The sequence below is a fragment of the Heteronotia binoei genome, chromosome 12 (assembly GCF_032191835.1).
Source record: "Heteronotia binoei isolate CCM8104 ecotype False Entrance Well chromosome 12, APGP_CSIRO_Hbin_v1, whole genome shotgun sequence".
NCBI classification, from domain to species: Eukaryota; Metazoa; Chordata; class Lepidosauria; order Squamata; family Gekkonidae; genus Heteronotia; species Heteronotia binoei.
The window spans coordinates 14,647,257-14,668,409 of NC_083234.1; the positions used below are offsets into that span (position 1 = coordinate 14,647,257).

The 21,153-nt window shown below is 44.7% G+C and overlaps 1 protein-coding gene across 1 annotated transcript in view; it reads left to right on the top strand.

Annotated features, from left to right (window-relative positions):
* The window catches only part of UBASH3B (ubiquitin associated and SH3 domain containing B), a 99,651-nt gene extending 81,328 nt beyond the window's left edge, over positions 1-18,323 (top strand). Inside the window, exons 5-14 of the mRNA XM_060251467.1 lie at positions 2,186-2,355; positions 2,779-2,987; positions 3,921-4,056; positions 4,178-4,298; positions 4,985-5,107; positions 11,014-11,106; positions 12,408-12,552; positions 14,253-14,359; positions 15,666-15,775; positions 17,768-18,323. Coding sequence (XP_060107450.1) covers positions 2,186-2,355; positions 2,779-2,987; positions 3,921-4,056; positions 4,178-4,298; positions 4,985-5,107; positions 11,014-11,106; positions 12,408-12,552; positions 14,253-14,359; positions 15,666-15,775; positions 17,768-17,905 — 1,352 coding nt within the window. The 3' untranslated portion in view covers positions 17,906-18,323. The remainder of the gene's footprint in view (positions 1-2,185; positions 2,356-2,778; positions 2,988-3,920; positions 4,057-4,177; positions 4,299-4,984; positions 5,108-11,013; positions 11,107-12,407; positions 12,553-14,252; positions 14,360-15,665; positions 15,776-17,767) is intronic.
* The last annotated feature ends 2,830 nt before the right edge of the window (positions 18,324-21,153 follow it).

A 21,153-nucleotide genomic window follows, 5' to 3' on the forward strand; every position in this document is an offset into this window, starting at 1 on the left:
CTTCTAATACGCAAAGGGGCTTGAGAATCATTGCCTTGGCTCATCCTTATAACGGCTTCTGGAACTTTCTCAGTATATAGTTTGGCTTACTTGCTAGAGCAGGGGTCCCCAACATGGCACCTATGGTGCCCACTGCCACCATTCCTGGTGCTCTCCAAGTGTTTTTAGAAAGTGGGTGGGGCTTCTGATTGGCCACTGGAGATTTGATTGGCTGTGCAGATTTTTATAAACATTGCTTTGGCAGCAGCTGTGACCATAGCACAAAGATCCTCTGAGTGACTGAAGGTAAGCTGCGGCAGCCATTTTGTGCCTGGCTCTGTCTCTGGGGGCAGCCATTTTGTGGCTTGCCACATCACACCGTGCCAGAATTCCAAAAAATGTTGGGAGTGACTGTACTAGATTCTCCTGCAGCTTTTTCCTCCCTTTTCAACAATGCATTTGCTCTGTGAATCACCTAGGCCAGGGGCGGCCAAACTTGCTTAATGTAAGAGCCACATAGAATAAACATCAGATGTTTGAGAGCCGCAAGGTATTAATTTCAGATGTTTGAGAGCCACAAGATATGAGCATTAGATGTTGGAGAGCTGCAAAACAGGAAGGCAGGCAGGCAAATAAATGGGGGAGGGAGAGGTGCAAAGAAAACAACTATAACTTTAAATGCATTCTCCAAGCCACCGACTGGCTTGGCTTGGAGAAGTTTTTTAAAGAGAGAAAAGCCTTCTCCAATCAGGCTACAAAGCAGTAGGGGTTTCAAGAGCCACACAATATATGTCAAAAGAGCCACACGTGGCTCCCGAGCCACAGTTTGGCCACCCCTGACCTAGGCTGATTTGTGTCCAGTGCTGTGTAGATATGTCATGAGTCTCCAGAAGTGCAGGAAGAGTTCAGTTTGCATTCTAGGGGTTCTGCCGTTCCCCATCTGAATCCCTGTATTTAGAAACTGGTTTGGGAGCGTGATCAGACACAAAAATAACTGGGGCAATCAGCACTGGCCAAGCTTCTCCCTGTTGTGCTCATGGAGATCTAACCTTTTGGTTCTGAGCAAAGAAGGAGGCCTCCTGCAGTGGCCTTCTTCAGCTCTTCCATCCTTATCAGCTGAAAAGAAAAAAACAACAACCCAGAATCAGGCTTCCTATGAATCATTATCGCCTAAAAGGGAAGTTGACATTTTGGCAATCCTTTAACCTTTCTGAGAGTTGCTGGGTTTTGTTATTTTTTCTCTCTCGTGTGTCTCTGCGCACAAGTTCAATCAGAGCCACCATTTCCTGCATCCTCCAACTATCTCAAGATGCCTGCAAACAATCCTTTCACCGTCCATCTCGAGCATGCTCAGTTTTTCTATTAATGTCATGTTTTCCCCAAGTGCATCTAAAGGTTGCCACCTCTGGGTTGAGTAGGGTTACTATATTTTGAAAAGCAAAAAAGAGGACATTTTCCCCAATTGATTACTTTAAACAAGAGAACACTAGGTGACAAATCTCTATGCCTGTTGTTGGCCCTCCAGAGGAAATGGCTGGCCACTGTATGAGACAGAATGTTGGATTAGATGGACCGCTGGTCTGTTCCAGCAGTGCTCTTCTTATGTTCTGGTGGTCTTTGCTGACCCTGATGGGGTTTGGGCCTATGTTGTGCCTTGCCAGGAGCAGGGTTGGCTCAAGTGGCCACTCTCTGTGCCTTGGTAGCCACCATTCAGATGACTGTTATGGGGAGCCAAGTCTTGCTGCTTCTCCCTTAGTCAAGGGCAGTGAGCGATCCCTTTCAATCAGTCCCAGGCCTGCCTAGTGCTTCTCCCCCCCAACCCTGAGAGTAGGAATTTTCATAGAACTCACATGAGGGGGTGCACTAGAGTTGCACCATATGGAATTCTGTCACCATATGGAAGGTTGAAGGTGACTCATCAGGGAAGAGGTAGGGATGAGCAAAGAGACAGAGCTTATCTGGAGATTGGCTTCTATAAAGGATCAGTCAGCCAGATCTCAGGCAAGACTCCCTTGCAGATTGAGATACTGGAGGCAGGATAGGCAAGAAGAGGTCAAGGAGGCTGACCACCCCTTCTCTCTACTTTAGACCATCTTGAGAGCCCTGTCTTGCCCCCACCATCAAGGACAACAGCAGGGCATTTTCCTTACTCTTTCGTTTCCATTTCCATGTCTTCCTGTTAATCATGAATTTCCCCTCTTTGCAGATGTACATGTAGAGCCCCACAAGAAGCAGCTACATGTGACACTGGCCTACCACTTCCAAGCGAGCCACTTGCCCACCCTTGAAAAGTTAGCTCAGAGCATAGACGTCAAGCTGGGCTGTGACTGGGTGGCCACAATATTCTCCCGAGATATTAGATTTGCTAACCACGAGGTAAGGTTGGGCTTCGGATCTATTGAAAGAAAACTGTGGGCTAATATCAGTTGGTTGGTTGGTTTGGTTTATTTGTCCAGCTCTGGGGTAACAACCAAGAAGGCCCTGCTTCTTGCAGAGATCCCATGTGGCCTCCACAAGAGAGGGAAATGAAGCAGTAGCTCTTGAAACTTCAAGGAAGCAGTATTCACTGAGATGTCTCAGTCCCAGTCTATTCTTGGCTTAATAAGTTAGAGTGCATCTTGAATTGATCTTGGAAACCCACAGACAGTGTAGTTGTTTCAGTGTGGGTAGTTGTTGAGTGTAGTCATTTCAGATTGGGCTTACTGTTTAACTAAGAACTGATAAAAAAGCTAAATGTAGAAAAGGATTTGTCAGGGCATGTTGTCTGAAAGCTTTCCCCTTGCCTTCTTTCTCTTGCAGACGTTGCAGGTGATCTACCCATACACCCCACAAAATGATGATGAACTCGAACTCACTCCAGGGGATTTCATCTTCATGTCTCCAGTGGAGCAAATCACCACCAGTGAAGGCTGGATTTATGGTACTTCTCTTGCCACCGGCTGCTCTGGGCTGCTGCCTGAGAATTACATCACTAAAGCAGATGAGTGCGGCACTTGGGTGTTCCACGGGTATGTCACCCCTCTCTTCTGGCTAATGAAACCCACAGGCACATCAGATCTCTTTTGCTCTCACAATTGCACACAGCAGCTCTGAAGGGCAAGCCCACCTGAAAAACAAGGCATTCGTTGTAGCCTTCAAATGCACAATTTGGAGAGGGCCCGTGCATGCAGAAGGTCACAGGTTCAATCTCTGACACCTTCAGCGTAAAGAATGAAGTAGGAGATGATGTGAAAGACCTTTGCCTGCAGCCAGTCTGAGAAGCAGGGCTTTTTTTGAGCAGGAATGCACAGGAACGCAGTTCTGGCTGACTTGGCATTAGGGGGTGTGGCCTAATATGCAAATGAGTTCCTGCTGGGCCTTTTATATCCAAAAAAGCCTGCTGAGAAAACAATATTGGCCTTGATGGACCAAGGGCCTGATTCAGTATAAGGAAGCTTCATGTGTGTAATGCAACACACAATTGTATCCCTCACGGACAGAGCCATTTGTGAGTATTATGATAATCCTGGACATGCCAAATCCATATGAGGAAGTGAAGAAGGGAGTTATGCATCGCATTTACCCTCTTCCTTTTGCCCATGGAGCTCCAGGTGGTGTACAAGAATGGAGCTGTCCAATTTTTATCTCCAGCAACCCTGAGAAACAAAGAGAGCTATATCCAAGGTTGACTAGAGAACTTCATGGCTGACCAGAGACTTGAATCCATATCTATCTGGACCGAGTTCCTACACTACATCCATTATGCCACACTGGCTGTCAGTGGTTCACACAGGCATGTTCACAACTCACCAGTTGTGATAACAGGCATGTGTGAACAGGCCATCTATATCTCCTCACGTTTCAAAATGCAATGATTTGCAAAGAAGCCTGGGTCATACAGAACTACCGCTCACCAAGTGCCAACCAATGCGTGCATGAACCATCTGTCTCTGTTTTGACAGGTCCTACTCAATTCTGAATGCCGCTTTTTCCCCGTCCCTTCTCATGTTCACTGATGGAGTAATGGAGCGAAGATTGCAGGAAGATCAAGGACCAGGGGATACAGGACCACTGACTATCTTCTGTCAGAGTATGCAGGTAAAGTAGACTCAAAGGTGTAAAGATGGCTAAACCTGCTCCAGGTAGCCTGGACCACAAGGGGCAAAAGGCAGGAGGGGGTTTTTTTTGGCATACCCCAAATTTTGCTTTTCATTCTCAGCCCTTACGAATTGCTAACCCACCCGGGCCTCAAAAGAGATGCCTTTTTGTTTGCCGCCACGGAGAGAGGATGGATGTTGTGTTTGGAAAATACTGGCTCTCCCAGTGTTTCGATGCCAAAGGTGAGTTTGCTTACATCAGTGAATGGAGTAGCAAATCCAGTCATTGAAGTAGAAAATTCCGGTGGCTTCAAACAGAAGCTGATATTTTGCTAAATGGAGGAGGAGGAGAAATGCAACGTTCAGAGCTGGCCCTGCCACTAGGCAAACTAGGCAATTGCCTAGGGAATCGACCTTCTGGGGGTGACGAATTGGCGCCCCCCCCCATGTGACTCAGTGACATCATCAGTGCAGAGGGGGGGTGCCGGAAGTTAGTGTTGCCAAGGGTGCCAGACAGTCTAGGGCTGGCCCTGGCAAAGTTGAGACAGTTTTTCTCTTGAAAACTGTTGGAACTCTTCACTTTCTGAAAGATCTTGATGGGCAGTCATCTCTTGGGTAGACAAGTACACATAATGCATTGAACAAAGCTGTCAGGGTGCTGTGTGCCTGAGAATCTGACACTGAGTGAGCTCTTTCAGTAGTGGCATTACAAGAGGAAGAGAAGTTTGGTGACTGCAAAGTGAAACTTCTGTTCCAGGCAGAAAAGTGCCTCTGGAACAGCCTGCTACAAGATCCTCTCGTATTCGTGATCCATGCATACATAGATTTTACCAGTCATCCCTAGCCATTGCTTTAGGGAAGTGCTATGGTGTAGTTCTTGGGGAAGAATCCCTGGATTCAGACTCCTTGCTCTCTGCCTCCCCCTACAGGAAGGTATGTGCGCACAAACCTGAATATGCCTCACAGCCTACCTCAACGAAGTGGTGGTTTCAGGGATTACGAAAAGGATGCCCCCATCACCGTTTTTGGATGCACACAAGCGAGGCTGGTTGGTAAGTCTCCCTTTGTAGGGGCGGAAGCTCTTCTTCCCACCCCTTTCCACTAAGGTCAAAGCAGACGGTACTCATGATTGGCTTCCCTCAAGGTGGCGGATTCACTTCAGTCAGTGGATGGATTCATAGAATCACAGTGGGAAGGGATCTCCAGGGTCATCTAGTCCAACCCCCTGCGCGGCAGCAAACACACAAATACCTCCCCCTTAAGTTCATGCCTCCCCCCTAAGTTCACAGAATCAGCATTGTTGTCAAATGGCCATCTAGCCTCTGTTTTAAAAACCTCAAAAGGAGGAGAACCCAACACCTCCCAAGAAAGCCTTTTCCACTGAGGAACTGTCAGGAAGTTCTTCCTAATGTTTAGTCAAAAACTCTTCTGATTTAATTCCAGCCTATTGGTTTTAGTCTGACCTTCTGGGGGCAACAGAAAACAGATTCCCATCATCTAAGCCGCTACAAATGAGTCTTGACTGTTTATCCAATTGCTTGCAATGAGCAACAACAGTTAAGAGTCAATTTAAAAATATAAATGGAGACAGAAGACTTCAGCTGCTCAAACCACTGAGAGCTTCCAGAATTTTGGAAGAGGACGTTTGAGGAGGTTAAATTATTCCCCCCTCCCATCATTTTGATTTGTTTATATAGTTATACCAAACTTTTTTCCTCAGTGAGGACCCAAAGAAATTTATAACTTTCTTCCCCTCTCCTCCACTTTATCCTCACAATAGCCCTGTGAGGTGGATGAGGCTGAAAGTTGAGAGTGACTGGCCAAAGGTTGCTCAGAACACTTCCTATGGCAGAGTGGGGATCCGAACCCGGTCCTCTCAGATCCTAGTCAGACACTCTAACCTCTGTACCTCACAGGCCCCTAACTTGTTCCTTCAAATCAGGAACTTTGCCAGAAACACAGATATAAGGCTTTTTCTTACTATTCCAGAGAAAGGGTTGCAGCCAGACTAAGTGGTCTAATGGCGAAATGGAACTTTCTTGCTTCATTCCTCCCACTGCAGCCCACTGATTTCCACACAAAGTGACTCCTGGGGGAGAGAAAACCCTGAGAAATGACATTGCAGGGGGGCTGCAGCATAAAAGGGAAATCTGTGAAAACTTCTTGTTTAGTCTGAATCCAATCCAAGAAATGCTCTTCAGCTATTCGAGGAAGCTCTTCTGAGATACCTAAGGAGCAAGCTGTTTAGAAGAAGAAGAAGAAGATATTGGATTTAGGCTTTTGTAGGCTAAAATCAGCATTTTGAATTAAACTAGCAACATTGTGGAATTGTCCTTATGAGAAGGTGGATCAACTGATTCAACAACAGCTGATATATCTGAAAAGTCTTTCAATGACAGGCTCATGTGGCATCGGTCCAGTCTTGAAGTTATGAGCCAGAGATGGTTATGTTAGTTAGCTTGCACAAGACCTCAGATTGCAATGGAAACTGGACCATGAAATGACCAAATCACTTACTCCCTGGGAAAATTGCAGTGGTTCTGGAATGGGTGGGAAATAAGACAGAAAAAGAGAAAAAAATACAGCCCACCATCTAAAACCAAACCTTTAAATCTCCTTTAAAGGCTAATTTATACAATCACAACAGCCAGGGAGGAAACAAACCCCAAATGTTGGAGAGCCACCAATCTATGTGCTTTATCGGCATGTTAAGAGTACAACAATTTGCATAAAATCTGCATAGTCATTTTGGCTTTCAGGACTCAGCAAATGTCAGTTGCTACCCTTCTGCCATGCCACTTGCCTAATTTCCTGTGTCAGGATGGTTTTGGAGGCAGTCAAAGAGTTAGATGCGATTTCTATTTGCACACGTGATGCCAGTTCAGAAGTGAAAAACATTTGACCACAAATCCATGTTAACTACTGCCACAAGACAGTTTCAGAAAACCAAAGACACTAGGGAAAGATTTTGAACACTGTAGTCATTGAGAAACATCATGAAATGCTTGGTTCTGACGTGGTCTGTACAAAATGTGTGAATTAGGGAAGCCATGATGATTTTTTGTAAGCTTTATTGTGCAGGGAATTTAAAGAGTTCTTAAATCTAGCAGTTACCCCACACTGGATCCCTAAGGGCTTTTTACTGGGCTGTTTCTTTTCTGTCTTATGAGAAATGCCTCACAAAAAACCCCCATCTACAACAAATTTTTAAAGTTCACCAAGTGCACAAAAAATTAGGAACTGGTGGGAAACCTGCAGTCTACTCCATTGTTCTACTTGGTTGCTGTAGCCTCCTAAACTAAAATAAGTGGAAGGAAATGCAGCCAGCAATATCCATAATTCTTGTTGCTAAATGGATCAGCTGAGAGGTTAACAAAGCAAGCATTGCCATGTGTGCTAAAAGAAAAAAATCTTTATGAAAACCCTCAGGAAAAGGACACATGGGCTTGCTAAAAGTTTTTTCATATGTCATGACTGCCACCTACAGGTAGATAGCAAGCATTGCCTCACTGCCAAGAGGATCTTGATAAATTGCTTGCTTCTGAACTGAAATGGTTGTGTGTAAGATATTGAAAAGGCTGGTGGGGTTTCAGTGGTGAAGGCCTGGTTTTAAATGGGAAATGGCTATTGATCAGGAGTAAATTGACACAGAGCTATAACCTCCTCTTAGCATCTGACTAGATGAGTGCCTTTTGCATTATTAAATGGCATCTACCAGTTAGTTGCCTGCTGAATCGTGAGCACATCTTTCCCAGAAAGACACATCCTCCAGCATCTGACCACTTGCACGTTTACAGACTTCAATTCTCAGACCAAGAATCAGTGCCACTCATGAATGCATGCACTCTGTGATGCATTTCTGAAAGTCCTTTTCTGGTTGCTCCTTCCTTTCGTTGCATCTGAGAAAGTGAGCTCAGACTCGAGAAAGGTTGTGGTGGAATAAATGCTGTTAGTCTTTCCGGTGCCACTGGACTTCTGGTTTTGTTTTCTACACTTGTGTCTTTTATGGTCTGGGGAAAACTTATTCCTGAAAGAAAAATGTATTTAACAAAGTCTTTTCATCTCATCAGGCAGGGGTATGTTGGCCCTTGGGTGCAGGGTATCCATGGGCCCTCAGCATAGCTCCCTGGCTCTTCCTCTTTGCCCCATTTTGCATCTGCTCCCCACTCCCAACTATCCATCATTGCCCCACCAAAGAGGTGATCTCCCATTTTCCCCAGAGAATCTCCCATTTATCTCAAGTAAGGTCTCCTGGAGGAGACAGCAAAAGGTGGTTCTCTTCTGTCTTCCTTCTTCTGCGACCACCAGGCACTCCCACCATCAGTCCAAGTGTCAGTGGTATTGATGTCATTGATGTCAACCTATGGGATGTAATCTGGCCATTGATGTCAACCAATGGGATGTAATCTTGACTCCCTTCATTACAAATGCTACTGGCCGCAGAGTTGCTTTAGGATTTCTTAACTTTGGCCATTTTTTCTAGTGATTTTAGTGACAGTGGGGGAATTTCCCCAATAGATGGATTTTTCCCACTACAAGGCACTTTGAAGAGCTTCTTGAGTCAGGATTAGCTCCTTCTACCCTAAGGAAAACTTCTGTGCTAGCAGAACAGTTCCTTGAGATCCACAGCCTAGTATCTTTAAGGATTCTTTTATATATAACATCATTGTGCTGTTTTTCTATTCTAGTACATATAGGAAAATATCCAGTTTTCTTGCTTGCTTGCTTGCTTGCTGCCTTCCTTTCCAGACTTTCCCCATATATCCCCCAGAGAGCACTGCGATCAGGGACAAAAAATCTGCTGTCTGCCCCTGGCCCAAAAGAAGCCAGGCTATGTGCAACAAGATCTAGGGCTTTCTCGGTGGCAGCACCAGAACTTTGGAACACCCTCCCAGAAGCTATAAGGGCCCTGCGGGATCTGTCGGCGTTCCGCAGGGCCTGTAAGACCGAACTGTTTAGACAGGCCTTTCGGGTTGACTGAAAACGGACTGCCACCGGACATCCTACAGAAGCTGGTGATCATAGTCAGAACCCAATACCGCCAGACTGGATTGAGACAGCGCAAATAGTTTTAAATTGATAAGTGAATTATGTTTTTATATGTTTTATGGAATTGATTGTTTTTATGATATTGTAAGCCGCCCTGAGTCCGCTTGCGGAGAGGGCGGGATATAAATGTAAAGTAATAAATAAAATAAATAAATAAATAAAGATCAACCTAAGAATACCACTTAATGTTGTCTCCAAAGTAGTGCTGAGATAGGTTTGTCTTCCTCCAGTTTGCAGCCATACAACAGTTTGCTGCAATCAATAAAGCCAAACTAACTTTAAATCTTCTTCAGTGTACTATTTATTTGCTTTTAATAGCATTCTTAATTGATTACTCTTTTAGATGGAAAGGCAGGCTAAAAATGAGGACAAATCAATTAACTCTGCAAACCCACTAACAGCATTTTTCTTCACCAATAAAAATTGCCGTGCTGACTAAGCAGTGAAAGCTTTGGTTGTCCAGTCTATGGGCTCGTGCATCCTTCATTCAGTGAACTGACTGTAGGAATACTTGTAGCTGAAGGCAGAGATGGCAGAATCCTTAGGACCGCAATGACAGGATGTGATGGTTGTCTGAAAACCAGTTTTTGGACTGCATGACGACGAAAAGACGACTAAGGAGGGACATGATAGAAGTTTATAAAATTATGCATGTAGTAGAGAAAGCTGACAAAGAGAACTTTTTCTCCCTCTCCCAAAATACTGGAACTCAAGGGCAGCCAATAAAGCTGATGGGCAGTAGGTTCGGGACAGACAACAGGAGATACTGTTTTACACAGGAAGTGATTAAAGTGTGGAATTCACTGCCAGAGTATGTAGTGATGGCTTCAAGAATAAACAGCTTTAAAAGGGGCTGAGAGAGATTCATGGAGGATGTCTATCAAAGCCCATTAGCCATGATAACTGAGGGGAACCTCCACATTCAGAGGCAGTCATCCTCTGAATCCCAAAGTCAGGAGGCAACATCAGGGAACACCTTGGCTTCTATGCCCTGTTGTTGTCCCTCCAGAGGAACTGGTTGGTCACTGTATGAGACAGGAAGCTGGACTAGATGGACTATTGGTCTGACCCAGTGGGGCTCTTCTTATGCAGGGCTTGGCCTCTATGCCCTGTTGTTGGCCCTCCAGAGGAACTGGTTGGTCACTGTGTGAGACAGGAAGCTGGACTAGATGGACTATTGGTCTGACCCAGTGGGGCTCTTCTTATGCAGGGCTTGGCCTTTATGCCCTGTTGTTGGCCCTCCAGAGGAACTGGTTGGTCACTGTGTGAGACAAGAGGCTGGACTAGATGGGCTCCAGCAGGGCTCTTCTTATGAAGAACATAAAAATCAAAGCCTGGAGTTTTCCAAAGGGATCATCTTAGTCTCCTCCAGCCCCCTGCCTTGAAGCATTATAGGTGACACTGGCAAAAGCTTTGCTTATTTTAAGCAAAGGCTTGATTTAACATATTAGTTATCACATACAAAGTGCTTCACAGCCTTAGACCCTCATATCTGCAAGACCACCTTGCCCCCTATGCTTTGCCATGACAGCTTTGCTCTTAGCAGCAGGGTCTTCTGCAGGTGTCAACCTGCAAATGGGCAAGATCAACAATTACCTGTACAGGTGCCTTCTCGATTGTGGCCCCCACCTTGTGTAATGGCCTACCTCAGAAGGTCAGAAAGACTCCCAACCATCAAGGCAAACTATGCAAAACTGAATTGTGTAATTATTATTTGGATGTCTGTCCTTGGATCTCAAGGCACCCCTTTCCCCAACCACCCAACTTGTGCTTGTGTTCTAACACCAACATCTGTGTTGTAGAAACAATTCATGGGGTTATAGAGCCTTTCAGTGTGTGTGTGCTTCTGTCATGCCCCTCTTTCTTGCTATAACATTATGCTGATCTCATCAAATTGTGTGTCTCGCAGGGGAAGCCTTACTCGAGAGCAACACCATCATACACCACATCTACTGTTCGCCCTCCCTGCGCTGCGTCCAGACTGCACACTATATCTTGAAAGGTAGGAAGATAACAAAAGGGATGGAACCTTTGATTTAGCCTGTGTTTCTGGGAAAGTCTGGGGAGTGGAGTCTTTACTGCGTCTTTAGTTTGCACCATTTCCATTGTTTGAAGCCTCCATCCGCTTATCTGTAAAGTTCTTCTATCACAGCTGCAAGGACTGGCTGGTAAGTAAGGGAAGAATTGCCTGCTTCTGCAATCTGGCAGTAACAACCCTAAGAAACCAAGAATCCAGCAGAGGCAAGGCACTTACTCAAACATGCAGATCCCAATGCATTTTAAGCTATTTGCACTTCTTCAGGGAAATGTGAAGTAACTTCCATAAACTCACTTCCCAAAAGAGCTACTAGCAGCTGACGCGTGCAATCATATCTTTCATATTCCCCTCAAGTGCATCAGGATCTACTCACTAAGTAAGATGATCCTGGAAATGTGTTGAGTTAACAGAGACGCTTTCCTCCAGGAGAAGGAGCTGTTTCCTGATGCAAGATGCTCATGTCTTGCCTAAAGAGAAGGCTGTTTCTACTGGAAGAAAGTACCTCTGCGAGTGTAACAGTTCTGTGGAATTTAACTTACTGGAATAAGTAATTTGCCTTCCATGTGTATCAGATTCTCTGTTTTGATTTTCCCATTTTATGCTGGTTTTTAAACTAATATATTGATGCTAAATATTAATAATAATAATCTACTGGTACAAGAATGTGTTGTTTGTAAAGGACTGTCAAGTTACAGCCAATTTATGGCCACCCAAACAAGAGGCTTTCAAGGCAACAGAGAAGCAGACATGTTTGGTGTAGTGGTTAAGTGTGCGGACTCTTATCTGGGAGAACTGGGTTTGATTCCCCACTCCTCCACTTACAGCTGCTGGAATGGCCTTGGTTCAGCCATAGCTATATAAGGAGTTGTCTTTTAAAGGGCAGCTGCTGTGAGAGCCCTCTCAGCCCCACCCACCTCACAGGGTGTCTGTTGTGGGGGGAGAAGATATAGGAGATTGTAAGCCACTCTGTCTCTGATTCAGAGAGAACGGTGGGGTATAAATCTGCAGTCTTCTTTTTTTTTTCTTCTTTGCCATTGCTTTCCTCTGCAGAGTCTTCCTTGGGGTGTCTCCCATTGAAGTACCAATCTCGCTTAGCTTCTGAGATCTGACAAGACAGGCCTCTACCCAGCCACCTTCCCTTCTGTAGCAGCAGTATTATTTATTTGATTGTTTATATCCCACCTCTCCTCATGGTTCAAGGCAGCTTGCAATAATAGTTAAAAACATTTCCAGTTTCTTATTCTGTTCTCTCTCTCAACTTCCAGGCTTGCAACAGGAAAATAACCTGAAGATTCGAGTAGAGCCAGGCTTATTTGAGTGGACGAAGTGGGTCTCCGGGAATTCTCTCCCTGCATGGATTCTTCCTGTGGATTTAGCTGCAGCCAGTTTGAGTGTTGATACAACATATAGGTAGGGAGTCTGGGCTATATTGTTCATTTCTTATTGAGAGGTCTGGTGACAGCACAATGAAGGGAGGTGGTTTTCCTGTGCATGTCCCACCTCCCACCACGGAAACTATTGTTCTTTTTAGTGCTTGTTTTCTTCCACTCTTTCTCAAGGGAGGTCAGTGTAGAATCACAGAATTAGAAAGGGCCATACAGGCCATCAAGTCCAACTCTCTGCTTGATGCAGGATCAGCTTAAAGCATGATTCTCCCCTCCACCATTATATCTTCAAAACAATGCTTTAAAATGGATTAGGCTGAGAGAGAATATTGGCCATTGACTGAATTTTATGGCGAGTAGGAATTTGAATGTGGGTCTCCCTAGCCCTTATCTGACACTCTAACCGCTGTACCACAGTGGTTTTTTTTGGGAACCTGCCAGTTCAACAACAGTATCAGGCATACAAATGCATGGGTTGAGAAGGGCGTGGCTGCCAAGGTCTTCAGGTTTGGGTTGAGAAGGGCATGGTTACATGTCTTCAAAAACAATCAGATAGAAGCTTCTTTCAAGAAACTTAAGGCAGCGTACTTGATTCTGTGTTTCTGTTTTTAATCCTAACAACCACCCTAGAATCATAGAGTTGGAAGGGACCTCCAGGTCATCTAGTCCAACCCCCTGCTCAATGCAGAAACTTCACAAATACCTCCCCCCCCCCACATGCACATACACCTCCAGTGACCCCTGCTCCATGCCCATGAGAAGATGGCAAAAACTTCCAGGATCCCCTGCCGAACCGGCCTGGAGAAAAATGGCTGCCTGACCCCAAAGTGTTTCCTGGGTGTGTAAGAAAGGGCCATGAGAACTAAGCACTGACGCAACCCTGCCTGCCCACCTTCTCATGATCTGCCTAATTCACAGAGGTGGGTTAGGCTGTGAGAGGGAATGACTGGCCCGTGTTCATCCAGTGCTCTTTGTGCATTTGCTTAGGAGATTTTCTATGCTTGCCTCATCATACTCCTGCTGGAGGTGGCTGACAATTAAAATAAGAAGTCGGCAACATGAAAACAGCAAGTTGTTAAAAACAAGCCTTGGGACATCAGCAGCACAAAATGATCCATAAAAAAGACCTCCAACAACATTAGACCATTAAGAAAGCTGAACCAATAACACCTCTAACTTAAAGCAGTTGAAAAGATGTGTTTTGGCCTGGCACCTAAAAGGCAGGAAAGGAGGTACCAGGCAAGCTCCAAGGGGGGTGTGAGGGGCTACCACAGAAAAGACCCTGTCTCTAGGTGCCACCTGCCTCACCTCTGAAGGTGGAGGCACAGAGAGCAGGGCTTGAGAGGCAGATCTTAACTGGTGGACTGGATAGCATGGGAGGAGACAGTTTTTCAAGTACTCTGGAGCCAAGCCCTTAAGGTCCTTGAGAAGACAAGCCAGCACTCTGAATTATTCCCAGAAACCGATGAGTGATCAGTGCAGATTACATTTTGGGCCAGCTGGACCATTTTCAGATTCACTGAGTGCATTACAGTAATCTAATTTAGATGTGATCACAGCAAGTGGGAGTTTGGACCCAGGTTTGCAACGCCCAACACTGTAACTAACCGCTCCACCATATTGGATCAGCTTCATCCCTCTTCCACCTCTCCCCCATTTTTAGCTGTGCAGTGTTTCTCTTCAGGGGCATCTAAATTGGGTTATTATTATTTTTAATCTCTACAGACCTCATATACCTGTGAGCAAATTAGTCGTTTCAGAGTCATATGAGACATACATCAGCAGAAGCTACCAAGTGACGAAAGAGATCCTAAGTGAATGTAAAGCAAAAGGCAAGTATGGTCACACTTTGCAAGGAATTGGGGTTCAGGATCAGTCTGTCTGCTGTCTACAGATTTAAGGGAGATAAAGGGGGGCAGGGCAATGCTATTGAGCTGCAGAAAGCATTCCCCCCAAAGTGCAGTGACATAGTCGTGGAAAAAGACCACCCCGAAGTATTTGTGAAGCCACCTGGCAAAGAGCATGCCTGTCTCATTGTCTTTAGTCTCTAGCATAGGGGGTCCACCGTGGTGCCTGCAAATACCTTTCCTGGTGCCCACCAAGTGCTTTTAGAAAGTGGGTGGGGCTTTTGCCCAGTAGAGTTTCTGACTGGCTGTGTAGATTAAGAGGCATCCTGTTAAACAAAGCTTCTGTCCGAAATATTGAAGAGTTCCTATTAGAATTATATATAACCTTGATCCCTGACATTTTGTGGTTGGCTCTGCCCCCTCCAACAACCATTTTATCTAACGCAGTGGTCATTTTGTGGTTGCGCCCACCACCCCTGTGTCAGAATTCCAAAGGTGCCCGTGGGCTCAAAAAGAAGTTTAGCATTTACCTCCAGAACAGGAGGTAAACCCAACTTTCATCAGCCTGAAAATGACTGCATGGAGAGAACCCATTTCCTTTTCAATAAGTAACATATGCTATTGAGTTGCAGCTGACTCATGTTGACCTCATGAAGTTCCACCTCACAGGGTTTTCAAGGCAAGAGGCGAGCAGAGATGGTTTGCCCCATGTTACTTGGTAGTCTCCCAGCCAAGTACTGATCGTTTAGTTTCCCAACTTCGTCAAGATCAGGCTAAGTATGGGCATTTAGGCCACTTGGTTCCTTCCCAATAGATGCCGCAAATGACTCATGATGCACGAATGCATGGCAAGAAGTCCAGAGATTTGTTTAGAAGAAGACGACTGCAGATTTATACCCCACCCTTCTCTCTGAATCAGAGACTCTGGGTGGGGCTGAGTGGGCTCTCACAGCAGCTGCCCTTTCAAGGACAACTCCTGCAATAGCTATGGCTACCCCAAGGCCATTCCAGCGGCTGTAAGTGGAGGAGTGGGGAATCAAACCCGGTTCAAACCTGGCTAAACTTGTTTCCAGTGAAAAGCAGAAGCTGATGTTCTGAATGGAGGAAGGGGCTGATTCAGAGCAGGAAAACAAACTGTGGGGAAAGGATAGAACACTCCTTCCCCACACACACACTGCACCTCCATTCCAAATTGCAGCCTCCTAAGGCTGCTTTCCATTTTTAAAGGCTTCTGATCTGCCCCATATCGTTTCCCAGGAACCAATCTGTGATTGTCTGTCTCTTTGTACAGGAAATAACATTTTGATAGTGGCTCATGCCTCCTCTCTTGAGGCTTGCACTTGCCAGCTACAAGGGCTATCTCCGCAGAATTCCAAGGACTTTGTACAGATGGTCAGAAAGGTAATTAACTTTCATCATCAATATAACGCTTCTTATTGGTAAGGGGGTGTTTGTGAAAATCTCCTTGCAGTCCAGAACATGCTTTGTCACTAGTGCATCATTATTGTAGCCCATTGTTCTGAGTTTCAGAAGGTTTCAGAATCATGTGAGAGGAGATCACTTTAAAAGGATTATCTTCTAGGTCACTTTTGGGAGCGGAGAACATGGGACTGCCCAGTTATACCTAAAGAGCAAAACATCACAGCTGCATTTAGATTTTAAACAGTTACTAATTTGGTAGTTCTGTTTTGTTTGGGTTTTTTAAAAGCATGAACTCTATAACTAGATATTATAAATCATATGAAGAACTGAAAAGATAAAAGTGTACCCACTTTTTTCCCCCTTCCTTCCCCCTGTATCTCAAAATGCTAGAATTTGAGGTCAGTCAGTGAAACTGATAGGCGATCATTTTGGAACAAACCAAAATGAAGTTTGTTCTTCATGCCTAGGGTGGAATTATGTGCCACAAGAGGTGGCAAAGACTGCTAATTTAATTATGGAGGGGGACTGTCATTCAATCTCCCAATGTATTTTTTTCAATTTAGAAAATTAAAAAATACAATGCCACAATACAGTTCAACACACTTTGAGCACATTCAGTAGATTAAACATAACTTTTATGAGTACTATATACACAGCACACTCTCTTACATTCTGATATGACTCATATACACTTCAGCTATTTTTCTATTCAGCACAGCAGTCATTGACAACTAGTGTTCCAGAAAGTGACCTGTTTATTATGCTTCAGTGCTGTTAATTTTGCCATTCTCATTACCTCCCTATGTACTTTTTTAATGATAGAGAGAGCAGCCTGGAAGGGAGGAGAGGTTTGAATTGGGACACCAGGGGAGAGGAATTAGACCTTTCTCCTCCAGGATTTTCCCACCAGGGGAAGGTATAAGTCCCGCCTCACCCTTCCATATACAATGCCACATCCTTGGCATTACTTCTTTCGTAAGCTCTTTTTTGCTGCTACAATGCATTTAATTAACCTCTCCAAAGCAAAGAGCCAGTCCAAACTTCCCTTCACATCCTTGAAGGAATAACCTGCAGATAACATTTGGAAACCTCTGTCTCCATCAAAGGGAAAAACTTGGCTTGGAACTGTCTAACATTTTGTAGAACTTCCCAATGCTTTGTGAATGAACCAAGCTTCCATTTCAGCCATTTGCAATTAGTTGTTCCCTCTTTGGCAGCTGTTTTGTTGAAGTGTTCACTATTTGTTCTCAAAATTCCAAAAGTGTCCACAGGTTTGACAGGTTTCTACTGCCACAGGAAGTGGTGGTGACTACAAGCATAGATAGTTTCAAGAGGGCACTGGGTAAACAATGGAGCAGAGGTTCATCTTTGGCAATTAGCCACAAAAGGTATTGACGGAACACTCTGCTTGGGTCAGTAATGCTCTACATTCTTGGTGCTTGGGGCAGAGGGCAATAGTGGGAGGGCTTCTAGAGTTTTGGCCCCACCAGTGGACCTCCTGATGGCACTTGGGTTTTGGCCACTGTGTGACACGGAGTGTTGGACTGGAGGGGTCATTGGCCTGATCCAACATGGCTTCTTTTATGTTCTTATGCTATGTTCTTATGGTGGGGATCTCTGGTGTATTATGAAGACTTAGGTGCCATGGTGACCTAAGACAACTTATTTGCTCTCTGTGTACCTTTTTAAAAACAAAACAAAACACTGTGATGAAGAATTCTTGAGAACCTGAAACATGATTTTTGTTTTTGGAAGCTATTTTAGTCAGCTCCACATTCAGAAGTAGTAATGTGGATACCAGTGAATACCAGTGTCAGGAGACCACATTAGGGGAAAGTTGTGGCCTCTATGCCTTGTTGGACCTGCAGAGGAACTGGTTGCCCACTATATGAACCAGGTTGTTGGACTAAATGAGCCACTGGTCTGATCCAGCAGGGCATTTCTGATGTTCTCCTTTCTCATCAATTGCAGATTCCATACTTGGGGTTTTGTTGCTGTGAAGAAATTGGAGACACGGGTCTGTGGCAGCTCACCGATCCACCCATCCTCCCTCTCACCCATGGACCTACTGGTGGCTTTAACTGGAGAGAAACTCTGCTACAGGAATAAGCAAATGGAGAGGAACAGCTGAAGGAGATGGCCTTTCTAAAGATTGGAGAATGTCGCATTTATTGACCCCACCCCTTAATTACTGACAGAGAAAGTTCTTCATAACCTTATAGATGGATTTATAAACAACGCTCTAGCATATCTTCCACAGAGAGGCATTTGTGCGTCTAGAAAAATAGCTACAAAATTAGACGTATGCTTGGATCGTGGGAAAATGTACATGTACACACAGTCTCTCTCTCTCTCTCTCTCTCTTCAGCCTTCTGTCCTGCAGAAATGTCTTTGTAATGTAAGCTACTGAGGTTTAAAAAAAAACATTTTTTAAAAAATCTCAAATTAAGATCCAAGGGAGAGCACCAGTCTTCACTGCCTTCTGTATAATGTATAATGCTAGTATCCATTAGGATGTTCTAAATTGTGGACTTTCTCTGTTGTGTTCGTTATTTTAATCAGTCTTTGCATTTAATTCTGAGCCATTTTGGATAGAACCCACTCCTGCCATATTTGGTTAAATGTTTATCGTACACAAACACACTTCCATACCATAATAACATTCTTATTTACAAACCACCACAGTTGAAAGTGGCAGAACTCCTTTGACATCTACAGAAATAAGTAGGGGAAGATCACTGTAGACCTCTTGCTGACTAGGTAGAAGTGTGTCTTGGTCAAGTCTATAAGAACATAAGAGAAGCCATGTTGGATCAGGCCAATGGCCCATCCAGACCAATACTCTGTGTCACAGAGTGGCCAAAAAACCCAGGTGCCATCAGGAAGTCCATCAGTGGGGCCAGGACACTAGAAGTCCTCACACTGTTGCCCCTCCCAAGCACCAAGAATACAGAGCATCACTTGCCCCAGACAGAGAGTTCCAACAATATGATGCGGCTAATAGCCACTGATGGACCTCTGCTCCATACGTTTATCCAATCCCCTCTTGAAGCTGGCTATGCTTGTAGCCACCACCACCTCCTGTGGCAGTGAATTCCATGTGTTAATCACCCTTTGAGTGAAGAAGTACTTCCCTTTATTCATTCTAACCCAACTGCTCAGCAATTTCATTGAGTGCCCACGAGTTCTTGTGTTATGAGAAAAGGAGAAAAGTACTTCTTTACCTTCTCCATCCTATGCGTAATTTTGTAAACCTCTATCATGTCACCCCTGAGTCGATGTTTCTCCAAGCTAAAGAGCCCCTATGTTAAAAAAAAAAACGAGTAAATTTTGAATTTCAGGGGCCAAATGCCCCTTTGCCCTTTCCCTGAAGACATTCATGCTTTATCAAAATGAGTGCAGAGCTTCATGGCTATGTCCTGCTATGGTTCAAACATGGGAATTACATAAAACCTAGATTTGAGTCCAGTAGCACCTTGAAGACCAACACGATTTCCAGAGGGTAAGCTTATGAGGCTCAATGCTCCTTCAACAGCTACCTAAAATCCACTGAAATAATCAAAAGGGGTCTTGATGGGAACAGAATTCAGAACAGGAAGGGATGGTTGACACAGGGCTGTCTCCTGCAACAACTGATGACTCTCAGCCACTTTGAACTTCCACTGGGGTGTTTTGAGGCACCATGGAGACACATTCACACATACCAGCTGCCACTTGATACTGCAGTTAGTTTCTAGAGGGAGAGCATGGTTGTTTTATGTTGGACCGTAACAGGGCTTCTTTTGTAGAAAAAGCCCAGCAGGAACAAATTTGCATATTAGGCCACACCCCTGACATCAACATTGTTTCACACAGGGCGTTTTTGTAGAAAACGCCCAGCAGGAATTCATTTGCATACAAGGCCACACCCCCTGATGCTAAGCCGCCAGAACTGCGCTCCTGTGCATTCCTGCTCAAAAAAAAAAAAAGCCCTGGGCCATAAGTAGGGTTGCCAACCACTCAAAGGGTGGCTGAAGATTCCCCAGGATTTCAGCTGATCTCTAGACTGCAGAGATCAGTTCCCCTGGGGGGGAAATGGCTGCTTGTGGACTCTATGGCATTTTGCCCCACTGAAGCCCTCCCCTTCCTAAACCTCACCCTCCACAAATTCTGCCCCCCCCCCCCAAATTTCTAGGAATTTTACAACTTGAAGCTGACAACCTTTGCCACATGTGATCACCACCTTTGCCAGGCCCATCCCTAGATCAAGTGAGAGGCAAGAGGCTGGCTGCACCAGTGGATCCCTTTGCAGACCATACTAACCTCTGCCAACAGCCACACTGAACAGTTATTTCCGTGATTTGGGGTTTTTTTTTTCCTTTAATGTGTTGCCCTTTGAAAGATGAGCAGTCCCTTGAGCCATGACTGTTAGAGATGGGCATTTATGATATTAACAATTTATGGGCAAGACAATACTTGTACTGTAATGAGCCGACATCCTGCTTCAGAACAGCAGCCTCCCAAACCCAGACGTTTGGTTTATTGCAGTGACCCATATTAGCTGATAGTGTCTTGCCTTGCCTAGAGCACCATCTTGCATTACCTTCACCTGGGTTTGTACAGTTGATATTCCCTTTGGATGAGTCCTTCCTTAGCAAGCAATCTTTATCTGCAGAAGAACCCAGGATGCTTTGCTCAGGTCATCAAACCTGACATTTGCAACCAGCATTTGATCCTACCTTGTCTCCAGGTTTATCAAACATTCTCCGGCAAGTGACTCTGGTTTGGTTCAGACAAAATGTGAAACCATGCTTTATTTAAAGTATGTTTAGGCTATGAAACCAGGGTTCAGTTTATGGCCAATCATTCATAACCTGGTTTGTTGCAACCAATGGTGGTTTCGTTGCCTTTGTTTTCCCCCATCAGAAAGGCGAACTATCCCAGCCTGCAGCACGGTACAGCACAGTGAAACTAAAGCACATCCATTCATCAAGTAAAACTAGTTAAAAAGGGTAACTGTGGTTAATAAACCAACTTCATTATTTCAGATCCCAGTTCGATGCAATGTAACTAAGCATGGTGGAGTAGTCTGTGTTTAGACTATTGCAGTGGCCATAGCGTATGGTTTTGTACAATGTCTGACCCAAGCCAAAGAGAATGTTGTTGTGTATATATGGTTACCACGTAGTAATGTGATGAAGACTGAAATCTGAACCATACTTTCTCGGATGTTAAGGCCACTGAAATTAGTGGGGTTTACTGCTGAGTAGACGTGGTTTGTAAGAAGCATACCAAATATTATTGTGAATCAGAAATTCAGGTGAATGTGATGAGGTTGTAACTGCTATGAGTATACCTGGAACAGACAAAGAGGGTCC